Source organism: Eriocheir sinensis, chromosome 53, assembly GCF_024679095.1.
Source record: "Eriocheir sinensis breed Jianghai 21 chromosome 53, ASM2467909v1, whole genome shotgun sequence".
Taxonomy (NCBI): Eukaryota; Metazoa; Arthropoda; class Malacostraca; order Decapoda; family Varunidae; genus Eriocheir; species Eriocheir sinensis.
Genome location: NC_066561.1, coordinates 4,578,531 through 4,597,660, shown reverse-complemented (window position 1 = coordinate 4,597,660; position 19,130 = coordinate 4,578,531). Strand labels below are relative to the sequence as shown.

General features: G+C 40.7%; 1 protein-coding gene across 2 annotated transcripts in view; it reads left to right on the top strand.

The window, feature by feature from the left end:
• The first annotated feature begins 645 nt into the window (after window positions 1-645).
• The window catches only part of LOC126983224 (tyrosine-protein kinase Src42A-like), a 33,986-nt gene continuing 15,501 nt past the window's right edge, over window positions 646-19,130 (top strand). For both annotated transcript variants that reach the window (XR_007735682.1, XM_050835856.1), the window contains exons 1-4: window positions 646-896; window positions 14,401-14,738; window positions 16,384-16,505; window positions 17,099-17,262. Coding sequence is in view for 1 of the 2 variants with exons in the window: in XM_050835856.1 (XP_050691813.1) it covers window positions 798-896; window positions 14,401-14,738; window positions 16,384-16,505; window positions 17,099-17,262 (723 nt within the window). In the remaining variant the exon portion in view is untranslated. The remainder of the gene's footprint in view (window positions 897-14,400; window positions 14,739-16,383; window positions 16,506-17,098; window positions 17,263-19,130) is intronic.

The following is a 19,130-nucleotide window of genomic DNA, read 5'->3' as shown; positions in this document are numbered from 1 at the left end:
TAAAACACCGTAAAACTTGAGAAACCCCGTAAATAAACCCTTAAATAAAGCGTCTTCGCAACTTAAGGCTATTTAGAGTAACCCCGTTTAACCACGCCCGGAGACGCTGATTAACCCCCAAAACCCCATGAATAACCCATTAACACGCCGAATAGATAACTAAAACCTCTTAAAACGCCGGAAAATATAAGAAACCCCTTAAATAAACCCTGTAATAAGGCTACCCAGCAACTTGAGTCCATTGAGAGTGATCTTGTTCACCCGCATTCTTAACTTGTATTCCTCCGCGCACGTTTCCATTATATCCTATGTGACTCCCCTCGTGCCGCACACCATTAAAAACCTCAAGAAAAAGGAAAAACGATGAGATAGAAATATAAACAAACCCCAAACGTGTAAGGAAAACCACCCTTAGTAAGTCCACCCCGGGCACTACTTGATGTGGTGAAATGGTGACAGGGAAATTGCCAGATCGTCATGACCAGCCTCTTATATTCACCGATTTACCACCAAAAACTGCCTCTGGACCCAAATAACGAGATGCATTAATAATCATCCTTAAAATAGTTAATATATGATAGGTTTTGGGGGTGGTTAAAGGGGAAAAAACGGTAGATATGGTGGTTGGTGTACGACAATCTGGCAACGGTGGGTGACAGTGAAGAGGAGGAGGAGGAAGGCGGTGGACGTACGCGCGTTGTCCTGCTGAATTAAGCGATCATGGCCGCGCCTGGAGGTCCGCGGCGGTGCTGAGTGGACATGGAGTGACGTGCGAGTGTCTGAACGTTAAATGCGAGATGGGGAATTGTTTTAGCAGCAGCGGCGGCGGGGGGAAGAAGGAAACCGCTGCGGACACCCGAGGCATCACCCAACAGAACAACCTCTTCCAGGAGCAGGTGACCTCTTATTTTTGACCTTTTTTGACCTTATCTCGCCCTTTTTCAGGACTTCTAAGATCTCTATTTAAAGCCCAGAGAAAGATCTATCTACTGTCACCTTCACGCCGTTGGGGAATATCGGGAAATAGGAAAAATATGGAAAAAAATAAGAATGAAAGCCAACTCAAACACTGCCATCAACTCACATCAGCCTTATTTTTGACCTTATCTCGCCCTTATTCAGGACTTTTAAGCTCTCCACTAAAAGCCCAGAGAAAGATATATCGCCTGTCACCTTCACACTGTTAGGGAATATCGGGAAATGGGAAAAATGTGGAGAAAAATAAGAATGACAGCCCATCCCATCACTGCCATCAACTCACATAAGCCTCATTTTTGCCCATTTTTGACCTTATTACGCCCTTATTCAGGACTTTTAAGCTCTCCACTAACAGCCCAGAGAAAGATCTATCGCCTGTCACCTTCACATCGTTAGGGAATATCGGGAAATGGGAGAAATGTGGAAAAAAATAAGTATGACAGCCCATCCCATCACTGCCATCAACTCACATAAGCCTCATTTTTGCCCATTTTTGACCTTATTACGCCCTTATTCAGGACTTTTAAGCTCTCCACTAAAAGCCCAGAGAAAGATCTATCGCCTGTCACCTTCACATCGTTAGGGAATATCGGGAAATGGGAAAAATGTGGAGAAAAATAGGAATGACAGCCCATCCCATCACTGCCATCAACTCACATAAGCCTCATTTTTGCCCCTTTTTCAGGACTTAAGCTCTCCACTGAAAGCCCAAAGAATGATCTATCGCCTGTCACCTTCACGCCGTTAGGGAATATCGGGAAATGGGAGAAATATGGAAAAAATAAGTGACAGTCCATCCCATCACTGCCATCAACTCACATAAGCCCCATTTTTTTCCTTTTTGACCTTATCACGCCCCGTTTAAGCTCTCCACTTAAAGCCCAAAGAAAGATCCATCCCCTGTCACTTTCGCACTGTTAGGGAACATCGAGAAATGGGAGAAAATGGAAAAAAACAAGAATGAAAGCTCACACACCCATCCCATCACCGTCATAGCCTCCTACAAGCCCTATTTTTTGCCCTTTCCCGCCCTTTATCAGCCCTTTCAAGCTCCCTACTAAAAGTTTAAACATAGATCTAACCCCTGTCACCTTCACACCGTTAGGGAACATCGAATAACGAGAGAAATATGGAGAAAAATAAATGAAAGCAGACCCCATCACCGCCACGAACTCACATAAGCCTTACTCTACGCTCTTTTTACGCCCTTCTCAGCACTTTCACGCCCTCCACATGAAGCCTGATTAAAGACCAAATCTCTATCACTACCACACTAGCAAGGGACATTGTTAAGTCAGGAGAAATATGCAAAAAAACGATTCAGAAAGGCCTACTCACCACCACCACCGCCCTTACCTATGACCTCAGGGGTTGGGGAGCTCAGCTGACCTTGTGGTGGGCAGGGCGGGGTCACGTGTACGCCAGGTGTGTAGGAACAGGTGTGGCCACGAGCAGGTAATTCTAACACCTGTTCCTTGGGTTTGTTTACATTGGGAAGGGAAGGAGGGAGAGGTGGCTTTCCTTGTGATCATCCTTGTAGGGTTTGATTAGGCTTTAATTACCTTGTTAGTGAGCTTTCCTGGGTTGTGTCATTGTTTTGGTCATTAGTTTAAAAGGCATACTGTACTTGTATCCTTATTTTTTTCTTTGTTTCTTTTTGTGTTTTGCTTTTTTTAATTATATACTACTGTGTTAATTAGTTTTATGGGGGTAATTATCTGATTTTGGAGTGGTATTTTCATTGGTTTAATCATTTATAGTCTGAATGGGTGCAGTATATGTATATTTTCAGTTTTTCACCCACCTGTTTTCTCCTTGTAGGGTTGGGTCACATCCTGATTGCTTTGTTAATGAGCTTGCTTAGGGTAATTAGTTTGTCCATTAAGGATATTTTTAGTGATTTGGAGTCAAATTTGAAAGGGTACAGGTTACTTGTGGCCTATTCCTTTTACTTCACTTTGTAGGGTTGGGTCATGTCCTAATTACCTTGTTAATGAGCTTTCTTAGGGTAATTAACTCATCTAACATGGATATTTCTAGTGGTTTGGAGTCTAGTTTGAAAGGGCACAGTTTACTTGCACATGGCCTCTTCTTCCTTCACCTTGTAAGGCTTGGTTTTACCCTTATTACCTTGTTAATGAGTTTTAGGGGGTAATTAACTTGTTTTCAAAAGATATTTTAGTGGTTTGGTATCTGGTTCAAATGGGCTAAGGATATTGTGGCCTTTTTTCCTTTGTTCCTTGTTGGGTTGAGTTTTATCTTAATTACCATGTTAATAAGAACATAAGAACATAGGGAAGCTACAAGAGGCTGGGTGGCCTACACAGGGCAGCTCCAGAATCCCCCCCCACTACTCACGGTGGGTGAGGTGTAGTTACAGGGGTTACAGGTAGAGGCCTGATCCTCGTTATACCGACAGTACTAGGCACTCATCCAATACCCCGTCACCTTACTGCACCCACACCTCACTGCCACCTGTCGTCCTCGTCCATGTAGCTATCCAGTCTACTCTTAAAACAAGCTATCGTCCTTGCACTAACTATGTGATTGCTGAGTCTATTCCATTCCCCCACCACCCTATTACTAAACCAATGCTTGCCTATATCTCTCCTAAATCTATACTTTTCTAATTTAAATCCATTACTGCGAGTTCTATCCTGCTGGCTAATTCTCAGTACTTTACTTACATCACCTTTCTTGTAACCCTTGACCCATTTGAGTCATACTGGAGTAATGAACTGTTCTAAGAGGGTGTTTTCAGTGGTTTGGTCATTAGTTTGAATGGGCATAGATTACTTGTCTTTTTTCTTTGATCTTTGTATAATGTATTGTAAGGTTTGATTATATTTACATTGTTAATGAGTCTTACTGGGGTAATTAACTGGTCCAAGAGGGGTATTTTCAGTGGTTTGGTTACTAGTATGAATGGGCATAAGATTCATTTGGCATCATTTTCTCATACCTCATATGTTGTGGTTTTAATTATACTCTTTTTAATTAATTTTCCTGGAGTAATTAACATCTGATAAGGGTATTTTAATTGGTTTAGTTGCTGTATGAACGGACGTAGGATATTTATTATTTTTATTTTTTATCCTTTTCTGCATAGGTTCGGTTTCAACTTATTTACCTCGTTAGTTAATTAGTTTTCCTGGGGTATCCTATCACGTTTCAGCCTGAGATTCTTACCACCTAAACTTCTTCCTGCTTAAAATCCTCTAAAAAAATAATGAAGGCAGTGTAAGGCTCTGATAGTAACCCCTGATTTTGTATGTGTCTTATTAATCCTCATCAACAATATAGACTGTCCTTACCTGTTTTTCAAGGCTTGGTTAGGTTGAGTTTTTTATACTTTTTACGAGGTGAGTTTGTAATACGTCGACTCAACTCAGTGAAAATCCAGCACTTCTAACTAACTCTGTCCTTGTTCAAAAGCCAAAGTAGCTACATAACTTAATAAATACTTATGCTACCTTTAAAAATCTGATGTTAGTGAATGGACCTAGTATACCTTTCACTTTTTATTCCTGACTCTCCTCCTTACAGGTTTGTTTTTACTTTATTTATACTCCCCTTTAATTAGTTTTCTCTGGGTATTTAACTTCAATAAGAGTCATGTATTCATTGGATTAGTCACTGGTATGAAAGTTCAGGGTTTGGCTTCTTGTTCTTAATCCGGTAGCAGTGACAGGCCAAATTTGTGGCTTTACCATGTAGCATCGATGGGCCAAATTTGTGGCTTTACCATGTAGCATCGATGGGCCAAATTTGTGGCTTTACCATGTAGCATCGATGGGCCAAATTTGTGGCTTTACCGTGTAGCAGCGATGGGCCAAATTTGTGGCTTTACCGTGTAGCAGTGATGGGCCAAATTTGTGCCATGATACAAACCCCCCCAAAATAGATGATGCATAAACTGATCACAAATGCTTTGATATATATTATGAAATGGTTTGTGTGAGTGATGATTTTTTCTCATTTTTCTCGCTTAGAGGGACCATTAAGAAACATGATCCCCGCTGCTACCGGGTTAATCTTCCTCATAGGGTTTGGTTTTTACTTATCTACCTTGTTGATCTTCTTTTGACCTGTAATCCTTTGTATATATCGCTTCTTAGGTCCTCCTCCTCTCGGTCCTCTCTTCTCTTTACTCACCCACTTTGCTTTTCAATGGTACTGTTTAACTTAACTTCCCTCACTGCAATACCCTATCACACTATACTTTTCAGGATGTAATAGTGAATAAACAGTGAAGTTAGTGTAAGGGGCTGCGACTTCTAAGAACACCCTCATTCGGTTAACTTGTTGCTTCACATCTTTACCTGATTGGTTTTCTCGGGTTATAGAAGAAAGTAGGTGAAGGCAGTGGAAGGGTTGGCTAAGTACTAGGAAAACCCTTACTCAGTTTACCTTATTGATTTGATGATTGGTTCTCTTGGGTTGTAGAAGGAAGTAGGTACAGGTACAGTAAGGGTCAGGCATTAGGTCAACACCCAGATTCACTACGTCATCACTTAGTTTTCCTCTCGTATAGTTATAAGTAAATAGTGAAGGCAGTGTAAGGGTTTAATAGCAAGCCTAGCCTCTGATTTAGTGCTATGAGTCATGTTATCAGGCATTGTTATGGATGATTATCGCGATTTATCAGGCAGTTTCGAGCTTGGACAGAGTATCAAGCAGTGTGGCAAAAAATGCAGCCGTGGGGGGGACTTGTACTCACGCTGCTGCCTTATCTGATAATCTCTTTGATGATCGGATTAGCTCACATGGGCCGGAAAATAACGAGTTTTAGAAATATAAACCGGGTGAGTGTTTTGCCGCTGGAAGTACATTAGGCGGGGATTGTATTCTGTGTTGATTGTATCTGGATTTTTATCTTTGTCTGTTGGTGCTAATGGAAATTTATGAAGTAATAGCTGCTCTATTTTTTTTTTTGTTAGGCTTATAATTTCTTTTTAGTTGTGTGTGTGTGTATTTAGGTAGTTGTTATATATATGAAGTCCGTGTGTGTGTGAGTGTGTGTGCTTTGTTTGAGCCTGGAAGCACACTTTGAATCTCTACATTTGTTTTAAAATTGAAGAAAATATCACATACTTTAATTTCTGTGGTCTGTTATGTTTCTTTTAAGCACTATACACTCATGCATTTGTTCTAATAATCAAGAAATACTACATACACTTTTTATGAAGTGTTATATTTGAATGCAGCAGCGGTTTCAAGCACACAATAAGCGCATTCATTCTTACATAACAAAACAAAAAAAAAACAAAAAAAAAACCACATAGTATATCTCCTATGGGAAAGTGACATCTGGTCTGGACATTTAATCACACCACACCATAGAGAGCTAAGTCTTTAAAAGGTGTGTGTGTGTGTGTGTGTGTGTGTGTGTGTGTGTGTGTGTGTGTGTGTGTCAGGCTGAGTAATGGACTGTGGAGGACTTTCCCTACTCATCTCACCTGTTCAGAGGAGACAGGTGCAGTGACTGACCCCCACCCCACCCCCCACCCCCCAGTTGCATCACACATCCTTACAGGCATTTCTTACTAATGTACTTTTTCATTCATTCTGTATTAGTGCTCAGGGAAGGTTTGTTTTGGGTGTATATAGGACAGAGCACCTCCACCTCTACCTTGCTTTACACACCTTCCCTGGCATGCACTCCTGTCTCATACCTGAATTTTTTTTTGACGTCTTATCAGTCTTCATCAATATCGTGGCTGAATTGTCCTTGATGACCTGTTTTTCAAGTCATTGTTAGTTGATTTCGTTGATGCCACTCTTTTGACAGTCTGTGAGCCATTCTAGACCACATGCACAAACACTCAGACACTCTTCTATTCCATGAGGACGTGGTTTTAAGATGTATTTTATTTGAAGCACTATATCGAATCTGAGAGAAAAAAACTTATGTATGTATGTACCTTGAGAGAGAGAGAGAGAGAGCAATAGGAGTGGGGGGAAGAGATGGGGGTGGCAAGATGTGACCACAGTGCTCGGTAATCCATGCTGAAGCTGTTTAATCCGACAGCCAAGAGATTAGAGGTGAAATGTTGAAGCATGAAAGGAACAGACCGACAGCTGCTTCGCTTTGTCTGGTAACACTGCATGCCGGAACAGCCTCCTATTTTTCCCTTGAGGATGGGAGGTGTGCTTTTGTGTTTGTTTGTAATAAGTCAGTTGAAGGGTGAAAGTACACATAATATTTCATAAGATCATCAAATGCATCCTTTTATTATTATTATTATTATTGTTGCAAGGTTTTAGGTTTATGAAATGTCTGTGTGTGTGTGTGTGTGAGAGAGAGAGAGAGAGAGAGAGAGAGAGTTAACAGGTGTGCAGCAGATGTGTGGCTGTGTGTAAATATAGAATCACTCATATCACAGGTGTGCCAATGGGTTTTGTCAGGTGTGGGGCTTTCAGGCGTGTAATTGTATATTGATGATGATGTGACAGGTGTAGGCAGGTGTGTGATGAGGTATACTGGAATGTGGCTCAGCAGGTGTGTAGTTTCAAATGTAACAGGTGTATGTATGTCTGAACAGGTGTGTGTCATTTGTTAAAGGTGTACTCCTAGCAACAGGTGTATGATCCAATAATTAGCAGGTGTGAGTTATTAGTTTTAGATGTATTAGCAACAGGTGTGTCATTAGTTCAAGGTGTATTTGCAACAGGTGTATGGTCCAATAATTAGCAGGTGTGTAACTAAACTAACTGCAGGTTTTTTTTCATTATTTTATTATTATTATTTATTTATTTATTTATTCTTTCTTTACCTTGAGCTGTTTCCTTTACTAAAAAAAAAAAAGTGGATGTGTGCAGGTGTGTGAGTCATTAGTTAAAGGTGTACTCTAAGCAACAGGTGTTTGGTCTTAATTAACAGGTATGTGGGACTACAGGTGGGCCAGGGCAGGTGTATGAGTCATTAGTAACAGGTGTATGATCCAATTAATAGCAGGTGTGGGGCTATACAGGTGTGCTAGGGCAGGTGTGAGTCATTAGTTCCAGGTGTAGGGTCTTAATTAACAGGTGTGTGAGTATACAGGTGGACCAGGGCAGGTTGAGTCATTAGCAACAGGTGTATGATCCAATTAATAGCAGATGTGAGTATACAGGTGTGCTAGGGCAGGTGTGAGTCATTAGTTCCAGGTGTAGGGTCTTAATTAGCAGGTGTGTGAGTATACAGGTGGACCAGGGCAGGTTGAGTCATTAGCAACAGGTGTATGATCCAATTAATAGCAGGTGTGGGACTATACAGGTGTGCTAGGGCAGGTGTGAGTCATTAGTTCCAGGTGTAGTCTTAATTAGCAGGTGTGGGATTATACAGGTGTGCCAGGGCAGGTGTATGAGTCATTAGCAACAGGTGTAGGTCTTAATTAGCAGGTGTGGGATTATACAGGTGTGCTAGGGCAGGTGTGAGTCATTAGTTCCAGGTGTTGGTCTTAATTAGCAGGTGTGGGATTATACAGGTGGGCCAGGGCAGGTGCGTTCATTGATATTCATGTTGTTCACCCCTCTGGTCCTGCATTCATGGCTTACTCATGGCTTTGTTATTTTATCACGTTCTATCTTATCACTAACTTTTTTATTCTTCTTTTTCTCGTCTTTTATCCATGGTCATATGATTTCATTGCATCGGTTTATACCTCGCATGTTTTTCTTTGCTTCCTTCCCCCTTCTCCCTCCCTTTATTTATTTTTTTTTCTTAAGTCTTCTTTCTTCTTATTTTTCTTTGTTTACCATCCTTATTTTTCCTTATGGGGTTGGACTGTTTTTTTGATATTATTATTATTATTATATTGATTATTTTGTTTTATTTTATGATTTTTATTTTATTCATTCATTCATTCTATGTGTGTGTGTGTGTGTGTGTGTGACAGATGCAAGAGTTTGGGTTGAGTCTTTTAATGATTCATGATAGTACTTTCTTCTCCTTATTTCAAGTTATCCTATTCATCTGTAAGGCATGTTTTCTGATACTTTCGGCTCTCACAACTAATATTTCCCAGGGCCAGAAAGGATATCAGTTGGGTTCTCACAAGAGCTTTTCACGATTATAGTGCAAAAGCCTCGTCAGACTATCACTAGGCTCACAAAACTACCCATAAGGAAAAACAACCTCTACTAAAACCTTATTAAATGTTGGTGTCTCGGCCCTGATATATTTGAGATTATGGGACTTTGGTTTGCCTTGGTTTTCATGTGTGCTGTTCTTGCATACGAAAAACACAACCTCCATGAAAACCTTATCAAATGTTGGTGTCTAGGGATAGTATTATAAGACCTTTTTGCTTCTCACATCAACTATTTCTAAAGGTCAAAGAGGGGATCAGTCGGGTTCTAATGAGTGTTTCTTTAGGTTCATGGTACAGGAGAAGGGTCAGACTACCACCAGGGCCGTAAAACTAATCTGGAAATGCCCAAAACTCCTACGAAAGCCTTGTCAAATATGTGAACTTTGGCGACGAAATGTTTAGTAATACAGCCCAAGACCCTGGTATGTTATTGAGATCATGAGACTTTGATCTGTCTTGGTTAGGTTTTCACATGTGTTATTCCTGCATATGAGAGTGTATATATGTAGTTTAGGGTGACCCGCCTTTCACATACATCCCAGAAACTTTCAGAATACGAGATAACACATGAAAGGCTGTTTACTGTTTGCGCATTCAACCATTGTTTTCCTTGTCATGACATAATGGGCCAGAGATGTGGGCAGTCTCGTTAAGTCTCTGGAAGTTGTAGAGAAAGATGATAAGGCGTAAAAAGTTAAAATACTTAAAAGAGGGAGAAAAAATAGGGGATGAAAAATACATAATAAGTAAAAGAGGAAAAAGAAGGAAAAATACATAATACATAAAAATACATGAAAGAAGGAAAAATACATAATACATAAAAGAGGAAAAAGAAGGAATAATACATAAAAATACATGAAAGAAGGAAAAATACATAATACATAAAAGAAAGAAAAACATAATACATAAAAATACATAAAAGGGGGAGAAAAAATAGAAAAGAATAAGTGAAATGATGAAAACAGATAAGGTGTAGAAGGAGAGGAAAAGAGAAGAGAAAATATATTAGAATAGGTGAAATACTAAGAATAGCTAACTTATAGAGAGAGAAAAAGGAGGAAAAGTAGATAAAAATAGGTAAAATGATGAAAGTAGATGAGATGTAGAAGGAGAGAGAAAATTAGAAGAATAGTGAAAAAGGAAAAACAGATAAGATGTAGGAAAGGAAAAAATATAGAAAAATAAGCAAGGGCGTGAAAAAAAAAAAGAGAAAACAATAATGAAAAAAAAAAAGGCCTGCTAGTTACTGCTCCTAAAATATGAAGCTCCTAAAGTATGAAATATCTGCGTCAAAATTGGAAACAAAGCGACACACACACAAAGCAAACAAATGGGACTGCTTGCAAGAAACATATAAGGCGTCTGGGGGAGCATTGACGTAAGGGGACAAATCACATGTTATCTAGTTTGCCACGGGAATGACCGACTGCATATATCCCATGAAGAACAGGATAAAAGTTGCACACGTAGATCGACCATCGGTACACCAACTTTTTTATTTATTTACTTTTTTACAACAAAGGAGACAGCTCAAGGGCACAAAAAAAGGAAACAATAATAAAAAAAAGCCCGCTACTCGCTGCCCCTAAAAAAAAAAATCAGAATAGCTGGCTGAAATACAACTACAAGATCTCATTTCCTTTCTAGCACATTTCTTCCTGTTACAGATGTGTGGTCTTTCTTTCCTAGTGTGCAAATGATGGAAAATGTCTGTCCCTTTGTCCCCCTTCTCCAGACACCTCATAAGTTCTTCAGTAAAATGATGATGGTGATGATGATTATCTTTCCTACAAATGTGAAAATAATGGGAGTACGGCTTCCACAGATTGTAGGAGGAGGAGGAGGAAGAGTGTAGCATTCAGGAGTAGGAGGGAGAGGAGGTAGAAGAAAAGGATTGGTAGGAGGAGGAGGGATTGGAAAAGTGTATTATTCAGGAGTGGTAGGAGGAGGAGGTGGAAGAAAAGGAGTGGTAGGAGGAGATGGAGGAATAGGAAAAGTGTATTATTCAGGAGGAGGAGGAATAGGAAGAGTGTAGCATTTAGTAGTAGGAGGAAGAGGAAGAAAAGGAGGAGGAATAGAAAAAGAGATTAGCATTTAAATCCCATCCAGAGCCCCAGCCTGAGAGATATAGGATGTAGGGGCAAGGAGATTGAAGGGGAAGACTCTTTTATCTAATGTGCTTGTGCTGGTCTCCTAACCTTATGGTGTCATCACTGCCATCACAGGAAATGCCAGATACCGTGTCTCCCTCCTGTACATCTTAAAGGTCATCTCTTCCTCTGTGTGAACGTTTGTGTGTCTGTGTGTGTGTGGGTATGTATGTATGTAGACTTCTTTTTGTTTATTTATATATTATTGTTATTTATTTTTTTATTTACTTTTTTTTCCCTAGTTTGCCCTTGAGCTGTGTCCTTTACTGAAAAACAGTGTATGTATGTATGTATGTATGTGTGAAGAGGTAGAGAAAATGGAGATAAGAGGTAGCCTATAGGAGATGAGAGAGAGAGAGAGAGAGAGAAATAAAGTGTTGCAGGCAATGTTTGGTATGTAAGGAGGAAAACATCAAGACACCATTGCAACTGTTTTGGAATTCTCAGTGACAACTTTCTCCTTTTTCTTCCCCTACTATCTAAACAGTAATATCTCATGGTCTATACAGGCTCATAGTGGGGTTCATTTACCATCTCTTAAGTTACGCTTGGCAGTCTGAGTTAGTTAAAAATTTGGTCATAATCATAGTTTCTGAAAAAAAAAAGTTCATTCTTCAAAAAAATAAGAAAATGAAAACTTCTTGGTGGGGAGGATAGGGAAGTAGGGAGTCATGGCTTAGTCCCAGGTAGATGTTAGCTTATTATTTAGTGACCACAATATTTATCTTCCTCACAGGCCTTAACACAAATCCAAATCTCACTCAATATACAAAACTACTCATCCTTCTCCTTCTCTGTTTAGCCACACGACTACTTAATATTTCTGTTACACCTGTTGCTTAAAATACCTTGTTCACAGCCTTTAACTTCCTCACAGGCCTTAACACAAATTCAAATCTCACTCTCAATATACAAAACTACTCACATCCTTCTCTGTTTAGCCACACGACTACTTAATATTTCTGTTACACCTGTTGCTTAAAATACACTGTTCACAGCCTTTAACTTCCTCACAGGCCTTAACACAAATCCAAATCTCACTCTCAATATACAAAACTACTAACGTCCTTCTCTGTTTAGCCACACAACTACTTAAGATTTCTGTTACACCTGTTGCTTAAAATACACTGTTCACAGCCTTTAACTTCCTCACAGGCCTTAACACAAATCAAATCTCACTTTCAATATACAAAACTACTCATCCTTCTCCTTCTCTGTTTAGCCACACAACTACTTAATATTTCTGTTACACCTGTTGCTTAAAATACACTGTTCACAGCCTTTATCTTCCTCACAGGCCTTAACACAAATCCAAATCTCACTTTCAATATACAAAACTACTCATCCTTCTCCTTCTCTGTTTAGCCACACAACTACTTAATACATTTCTGTGGCACCTGTTGCTGAAAGGACACTGTTAACATATAAGATCATACTCCTGTCCGGTCTCCAAACAATGCGATATTAAAATCTACAGTGACCACAACCTTGTCATCTCTTGTAGGCGTCAGTAATACAAATCTTTCTCTGCACTCAATATACAAACCTTCACATCCTTCTCCCTCTTCTCTGTTTAGTCCCACAACTCCTATTTCCTGTTACCAGATAAGATCACACTTCTGTCCAGTCTCCAAACAACGCTTTATTATAATCTACAGTGACCACAACTTTGTCCTCTCTCTTGCAGGCATCAGTAATACATAGCTTTCCCACCCACTGTATGATGTGTGGGTTTGTTTCGGTCCACGTTTCACTGTGTCGTTGTTCGTTCTGTTGTTCATTTCGCCCCGTGCACCCTGCTACAGCCCGTTTTGTATTGGCACCTCAGTTCGCCTATTTGAAAAGCCCTTATTAGAAGTTGCCGGGATTTCATGGACTGTTTTGTGATCCTAGCGACTTCTGGACCTTGAACGGGAAAATCACCCACTCATGAAAATCCAGTTAATCTTCCCTGTGGCATTGGAAAAATAGTTGCAGTAAGAGCCCGGTATATTTAACCTGGTAGCCGCGGGGATCATGTTTCTTAATGGTCTCTCTAAGCGTGAAAAATGAGAAAAAATCATCACTCACACAAACCATTTCATAATATATATCGAAGCATTTGGGATCAGTTTATGTATCATCTATTTTGGGGGGTTTAAATTGTCACACAAATTTGGCCTGTCGTTGCTACACGGTAAAGCCACAAATTTGGCCCGTCGCTGCTACCAGGTTAATGATATGGACCTATGTGTCAGAGTCTCCTATCACACCTCCACCAGCTAACACGTGCACAGTCACTCCGAGTAAGGCACAAAGGACTTGCAGCTTTTTCCTTAGACCTATTATAGAAACTTGATAGACCCACAGTATACAAAGCAATACTCACATCCCTCTTCTTCTCTGCTACCTCTACAACAACCTTATCAAATGCTGGTGTCTCGGCCCTGATGTATTTAAGATTATGGGACTTTGATTTGTATTAGTTAAGTTTTCACATGTGCTACTCCTGCATATGAAAACACAACCCTCCTTCTCTGGTTATTCATACAACTACTGTTAATTACTCCGTCATATACCTGTTGCCAAGTTGTTGTTTTTCCATCAAGGGAGGCAGCTCAAGGCCAAAAAAACAAACTGCAATGAAAAAAACCAACTAGACACTTCTCGGAAAAAAGAATGATGAGTCAGAGAAGAGGTCAGTCAAAGGTTGGGTGGAGAGGTGTCTTGATACTTAACAAATGACGATATACTCTTGTCCAAGCTCAGAGCATTCCTGTTATCAAGAATCACCACATTTAATCATCACATCCTGTTAGCTAGAATCATCACAGCCACGTCATCTCCCTCACAGGCCTCAACACAACTCCCCCCCCCCCCCCCACCTTTTTCCTCCCTTCCTTCGAATATAGAAAATAATGCTCACATCCTTGGTAATCCAGTTCTAGTATTTTCTTTATTTTGTATGCTATTTTCCGGTTTTTTAATGTCACTTGGCTAATTAAAAATTATTATTATTATTGCTTTTATTTTTAGTATATAGCATTTATTTTGTATACTATTGTTATTATTATTATTATTATTATTATCAATACTTATTAGGATAGTACAGTCTTTTTTTTGTACACTTTGCTATTTTTCTGTTTTTATATATGCCATTTTGTGAAATTAAATTATCATTATTATTATTGTTATCATCATTATCTCCTCTCCCACAGGTGCCAACACCGCCGCTCACCAGCCCACAGAACAATGACCTCAGCAACACCTCCAGGGTACCGGCCGACATTCAGGGGCAACGCCCCGTCAACGGCCTCAACACCCTGCCTTCCCCGCCAGACCCTGAGGGAACGGCGTCCACCTCAAAGATCTTCGTTGCGCTCTACGACTACGACGCGCGGACGGACGAAGACCTGAGCTTCCGCAAGGGGGAGCACCTGGAGATCCTGAACGACACACAGGGAGACTGGTGGTTCGCGCGCTCCAAGGCCACCAAACAGGAAGGCTACATCCCCTCTAACTATGTGGCCAAGCTGAAGAGTATAGAGGCTGAGCCGTGAGTGTTGACGTTGGGTTGTGTGAGGGGGAAGGAGGCTGTGGAGGAGGGGGTTTTGTTCTATGTGTAGTGGGTTGTGCTGGGTTGGGGGGGAGGGGAGGGGGAAGGTTTGTGTTGTGTGTTTGGGGCTAAGTTGTTCTGGTGGGTTGGTGTGTTTAATCATCCTGGCGACCCACTCACTAAATGTATGTTTTTATTTATCATATGTTATTTTTTTGGTTATGTGAGTGTGTGTGAGTATAATTTCATGGTATCCCACATCCTAAACCAATGAGGATGGGCTTCCCTTTGCTTCTCCTGTCCAGTCACTGCAGTTCACATCAGTTTAAACTTTAAGTCCAGAATCCATTAATGTATTGGTGAACAGATAAATCATTCAGTTTAAAAGAGACTACTACAGTTTGATTTTCAGTTTCAAAGGGCTTACATTTTCAGTTTGTTTCAAAGAGCTGACGTTTTTAGTTTCAAATAGCTTAAAAATTTGTTTCAATGAGCATGTATTTTCAGTTTCAAAGATTATATACTGTTTCAAAGATTTAACATTGTTTCAAAGCTTACAAATTTCAGTGTCAAAGAACATACATTTTCAGTTTCAGAGTTTGTGTATACATTTTCAATTTCAAAAGTTTATATTCACAGTTTCATAGTTTCACAGAGCATACAGTTTCAGAGTTTCACAGAGCATACAGTTTCATAGTTTCACAGAGCATACAGTTTCATAGTTTCACAGAGCATACAGTTTCATAGTTTCACAGAGCATACAGTTTCAGAGTTTCACAGAGCATACAGTTTCATAGTTTCACAGAGCATACAGTTTCATAGTTTCACAGAGCATACAGTTTCATAGTTTCACAGAGCATACAGTTTCAGAGTTTGTGCATACATTTTCAATTTCAAAAGTTTATATTCACAGTTTCATAGTTTCACCGAGCACACAGTTTCAGAGTTTGTGTATACATTTTCAATTTCAAAAGTTTATATTCACAGTTTCATAGTTTCACCGAGCACACAGTTTCAGAGTTTGTGCATACATTGTCATAGTTTCACAGAGCATACAGTTTGCATTGTTTAGCATACAGTTTCATAGTTTCACAGAGCATACAGTTTCATAGTTTCACAGAGCATACAGTTTCATAGTTTCACAGAGCATACAGTTTCATAGTTTCACAGAGCATACAGTTTCATAGTTTCACAGAGCATACAGTTTCAGAGTTTGTGCATACATTTTCAATTTCAGCAAACATTTTTAGCTTCAGTTTCAAAAGTTTATATTCACACTTTCAAAGGTTGGTATTGTCAGATGCTCCCGCCCCTCACACCAGCTATTTCCAAAGACCAAAAAGGAGGTTAATCGAGTTCCAATGAGTGTTCTTTTAGGTTCACGGTACAGAAGAAGGCTCAGACTACCAACAGGGTCATACAAGTACCCCTGGAAATGCCCTAAACTCCCATGAAAGACTAGTAAATTACGTGTTCTTGGGCGCAGAAATGTTTAAAAATGTGGCCCATAGTTTCACAAAGCATACAGTTTCAGTTTCAAAGAGGACCATTTACACTGACTTCCTAAACACCATCTAATTTCCTTTCTATTTTTCCCAGATGGTACTTCCTGAACACCATCTAATTTCCTTCCTACTTTTCCCAGATGGTACTTTGGGCGGATCAAGAGGATAGAGGCGGAGAAGAAGCTGTTATTGCCGGAGAACGAACACGGGGCCTTCTTGATACGTGACTCGGAGAGCAGAAGAAACGACTACTCTCTCTCGGGTGAGTCATGAGCGAGTCACTCTTATCCTCTTTTATCAGTAGCCATTCATTCATTTGGTGCCTTTGTTCTTGCTTGGCTTCCTTCATTCTTACTAAACTTGCCTGAGGGGGGGTGGGGGGCGCCATTACTGACTTTGTCCCCGGGCGCCAGCAACCCTCGCGACGCCACTGCCTATGACTAAAGCACACTATTCTTAACCTTCCATACACTGTCTTACCTTGTCTGGCTCTAAATATTGCCAATTCAGTCACTTTAAATCCTCTCTATCGGCTACCATTCATCCATTGCTGCCTTTGTTCTTGTTTGTCTCCCTTCATTCTTCAGAGGCTTCGTGGTGCAGTGGTTAGCACACTCGGCTCACAACCGAGAGAGCTCAGGTTCGATTCCCGGGCGGAGTGGAAAAGTTTGGGCGGCTTTTCCGATACCTTACGCCCCTGTCCACCCAGCAGTGAATGGGTACCAGGTATTAATCGGGGGTTGTGTCCCGTCTCCTGGGATCTGTTTCCTTCCCCTTCTGTCTCTCTCCGGCATATGACCACAGATGCTGCGCTGACTAAATGAAACTTTCCTTTTTTCCGGCCACCCTCTGCAGTGCGGGACGGGGACACGGTGAAGCACTACAGGATCCGCCAACTGGACGAGGGCGGGTTCTTCATCGCGCGCCGCACCACCTTCCGCACACTGCAGGAGCTGGTCGAGCACTACACCAAGGACGCCGACGGGCTCTGCGTCAACCTCAGGAAGGCTTGCATACAGGTGGGTGTTTGGGGAACTGTAAGTGGGTGTTGGTGTAGTAGTAAGTGGGTGTGGGTGGGTTGGTGTGGTTGTAAGTAGCTTTTGGTGGAGTAAGGATCGGACTTTTAGTGGTTTTAGGTGTGGTAGTGACCGGGTTTGTGGTGGTTTTAAAGGATTGGACTTGTAGTGGGTTTAGTTTTGCCTGTGATTAAGTTCGTATAGACTTCAGGTATTGGGTTTGTAGTTGCTTAAAGTGGTGGTTTTAGAGAATTAGACTCCAGTGGGTTTAGTTGTATCAATGATTAGGTTTTACTGGGTTCAAGGGGACAAGGCTGTGAGGATAGTCATTTTGGGTGTGGTAGGGATTGGGTTCACAGTGAGGCTTGTTGTGGCAGTGATTGGGTTTGGGGTTGGTGTGGCTGTGATTGGGTATGCAGTGGATTTTGGTGGATCAATGGATTACATTAGGATTCATATCGTCGAAAGAAAAAAAACTACGAAAAATTTAGCTGCCGTATAAAAGGAAGTTGAGTATGTAAGTTTAGGGTGTATGTGTGTGGTAGTGTGTTAGGTGTGTGTGTCAGAGTATCGTATAAATGTGTGTGTTGGGATGAGGGTGCTTGGATAGGGTATGTATGTGTGTGGGGGTTGGGGTGGGGAAGATGTTAGTGGTTGTAATAGCATCATAGTGGTAGTGTGTGTGATTGCGGGATAATAGTTTTGGACATGTATGTAGTGCGGTGATTGTGGGTGTGTTTGTGGTCGTGTGGTAATAGGTTTGGGTGTCTCTGTGGCAGAAAGCTTTTAGGTAGCTCTGGTTGTCGATTTAGGTGTGTATGTGGTCATGAAAAGTATATTTGACTGCACACTTTTCACAAACAGGTTAAAAGTGAATGTGTAAAAATAGACGTATCATAACACAGCCTAAAACAACTACATCAATTGAGATCTTCCCATATTCTGAGCCTTGTTTTTATCGGTCTTGGGTGTGGGCGCCTGTGAGTGTCGGGAGATTGGTCGAACTCTATTAGTGACGGTAAAGTGCATTTAGTCCATTTCCTAAACCAGGTGTAGATAAAACAACCCTTGATATCCAGGCTCTTAAAATACACAGGCCTTCCTATACAAACACAACCCTTTAGTGTGTCAGGTGTTTGGCTTTCTATTGGTGACAGTAGTGTGCATTTAGTCCATTCCCTAAACCATAAAATAACCCTTGATATCCATGTCCCTAAAATACATAGGGTCATATTTTAAAACATTTTGTCGCCCAAGTTCACATATTTGACATGGCTTTTGTAGGAGCTGTAGGCCTTTCCAGGGGTAGTTTTATGACCCTGGTGGTAGTTTGACCCTTCTTCTGTGCCATGAACCTTAAAAAACACTCATGAAAACCCGATTGATCCCCTCTTTGACCTTTAGAAATAGTTGATGTGAGAAGCGATGGTGTCTTAAAATACAACCCATAGTCCTTTCTAGATGAACGCAACCCTTTAGTGTGAATAGTGAGGGGGAAGGAGGAGGAGGAGGAGAAAAGAAGAGGATGAAGATGGGAATGGTAAAGAGGGTAGGGAAGGAGAAGGGTAAAAGAGGATACAGAAATAACAGGAATAAAGAAGGAATGTGAAAGTAAGGAAGAAGGGGGGAGGAGAAGGAAAGATAAACATTGAGGGAAAGGAAGAGGGAAGAAAAGAATGAGAAGGAGAAAGGAAGAGGAGAGTGAAAAGTCCGAATAAGAAGGGGAAGAAGAGAATGAGGAAGAAGGGAAGAAGTGAGTGAGAAGGTCGAATAAAGAGGGGAAGAAGTAGAAGAAAAGAATGAGAAGTAGAGAATGTAGGGAGGTAAACTAAGAGTAGGAAGAGAAGCCACCTTGAATATATGTCCTTATA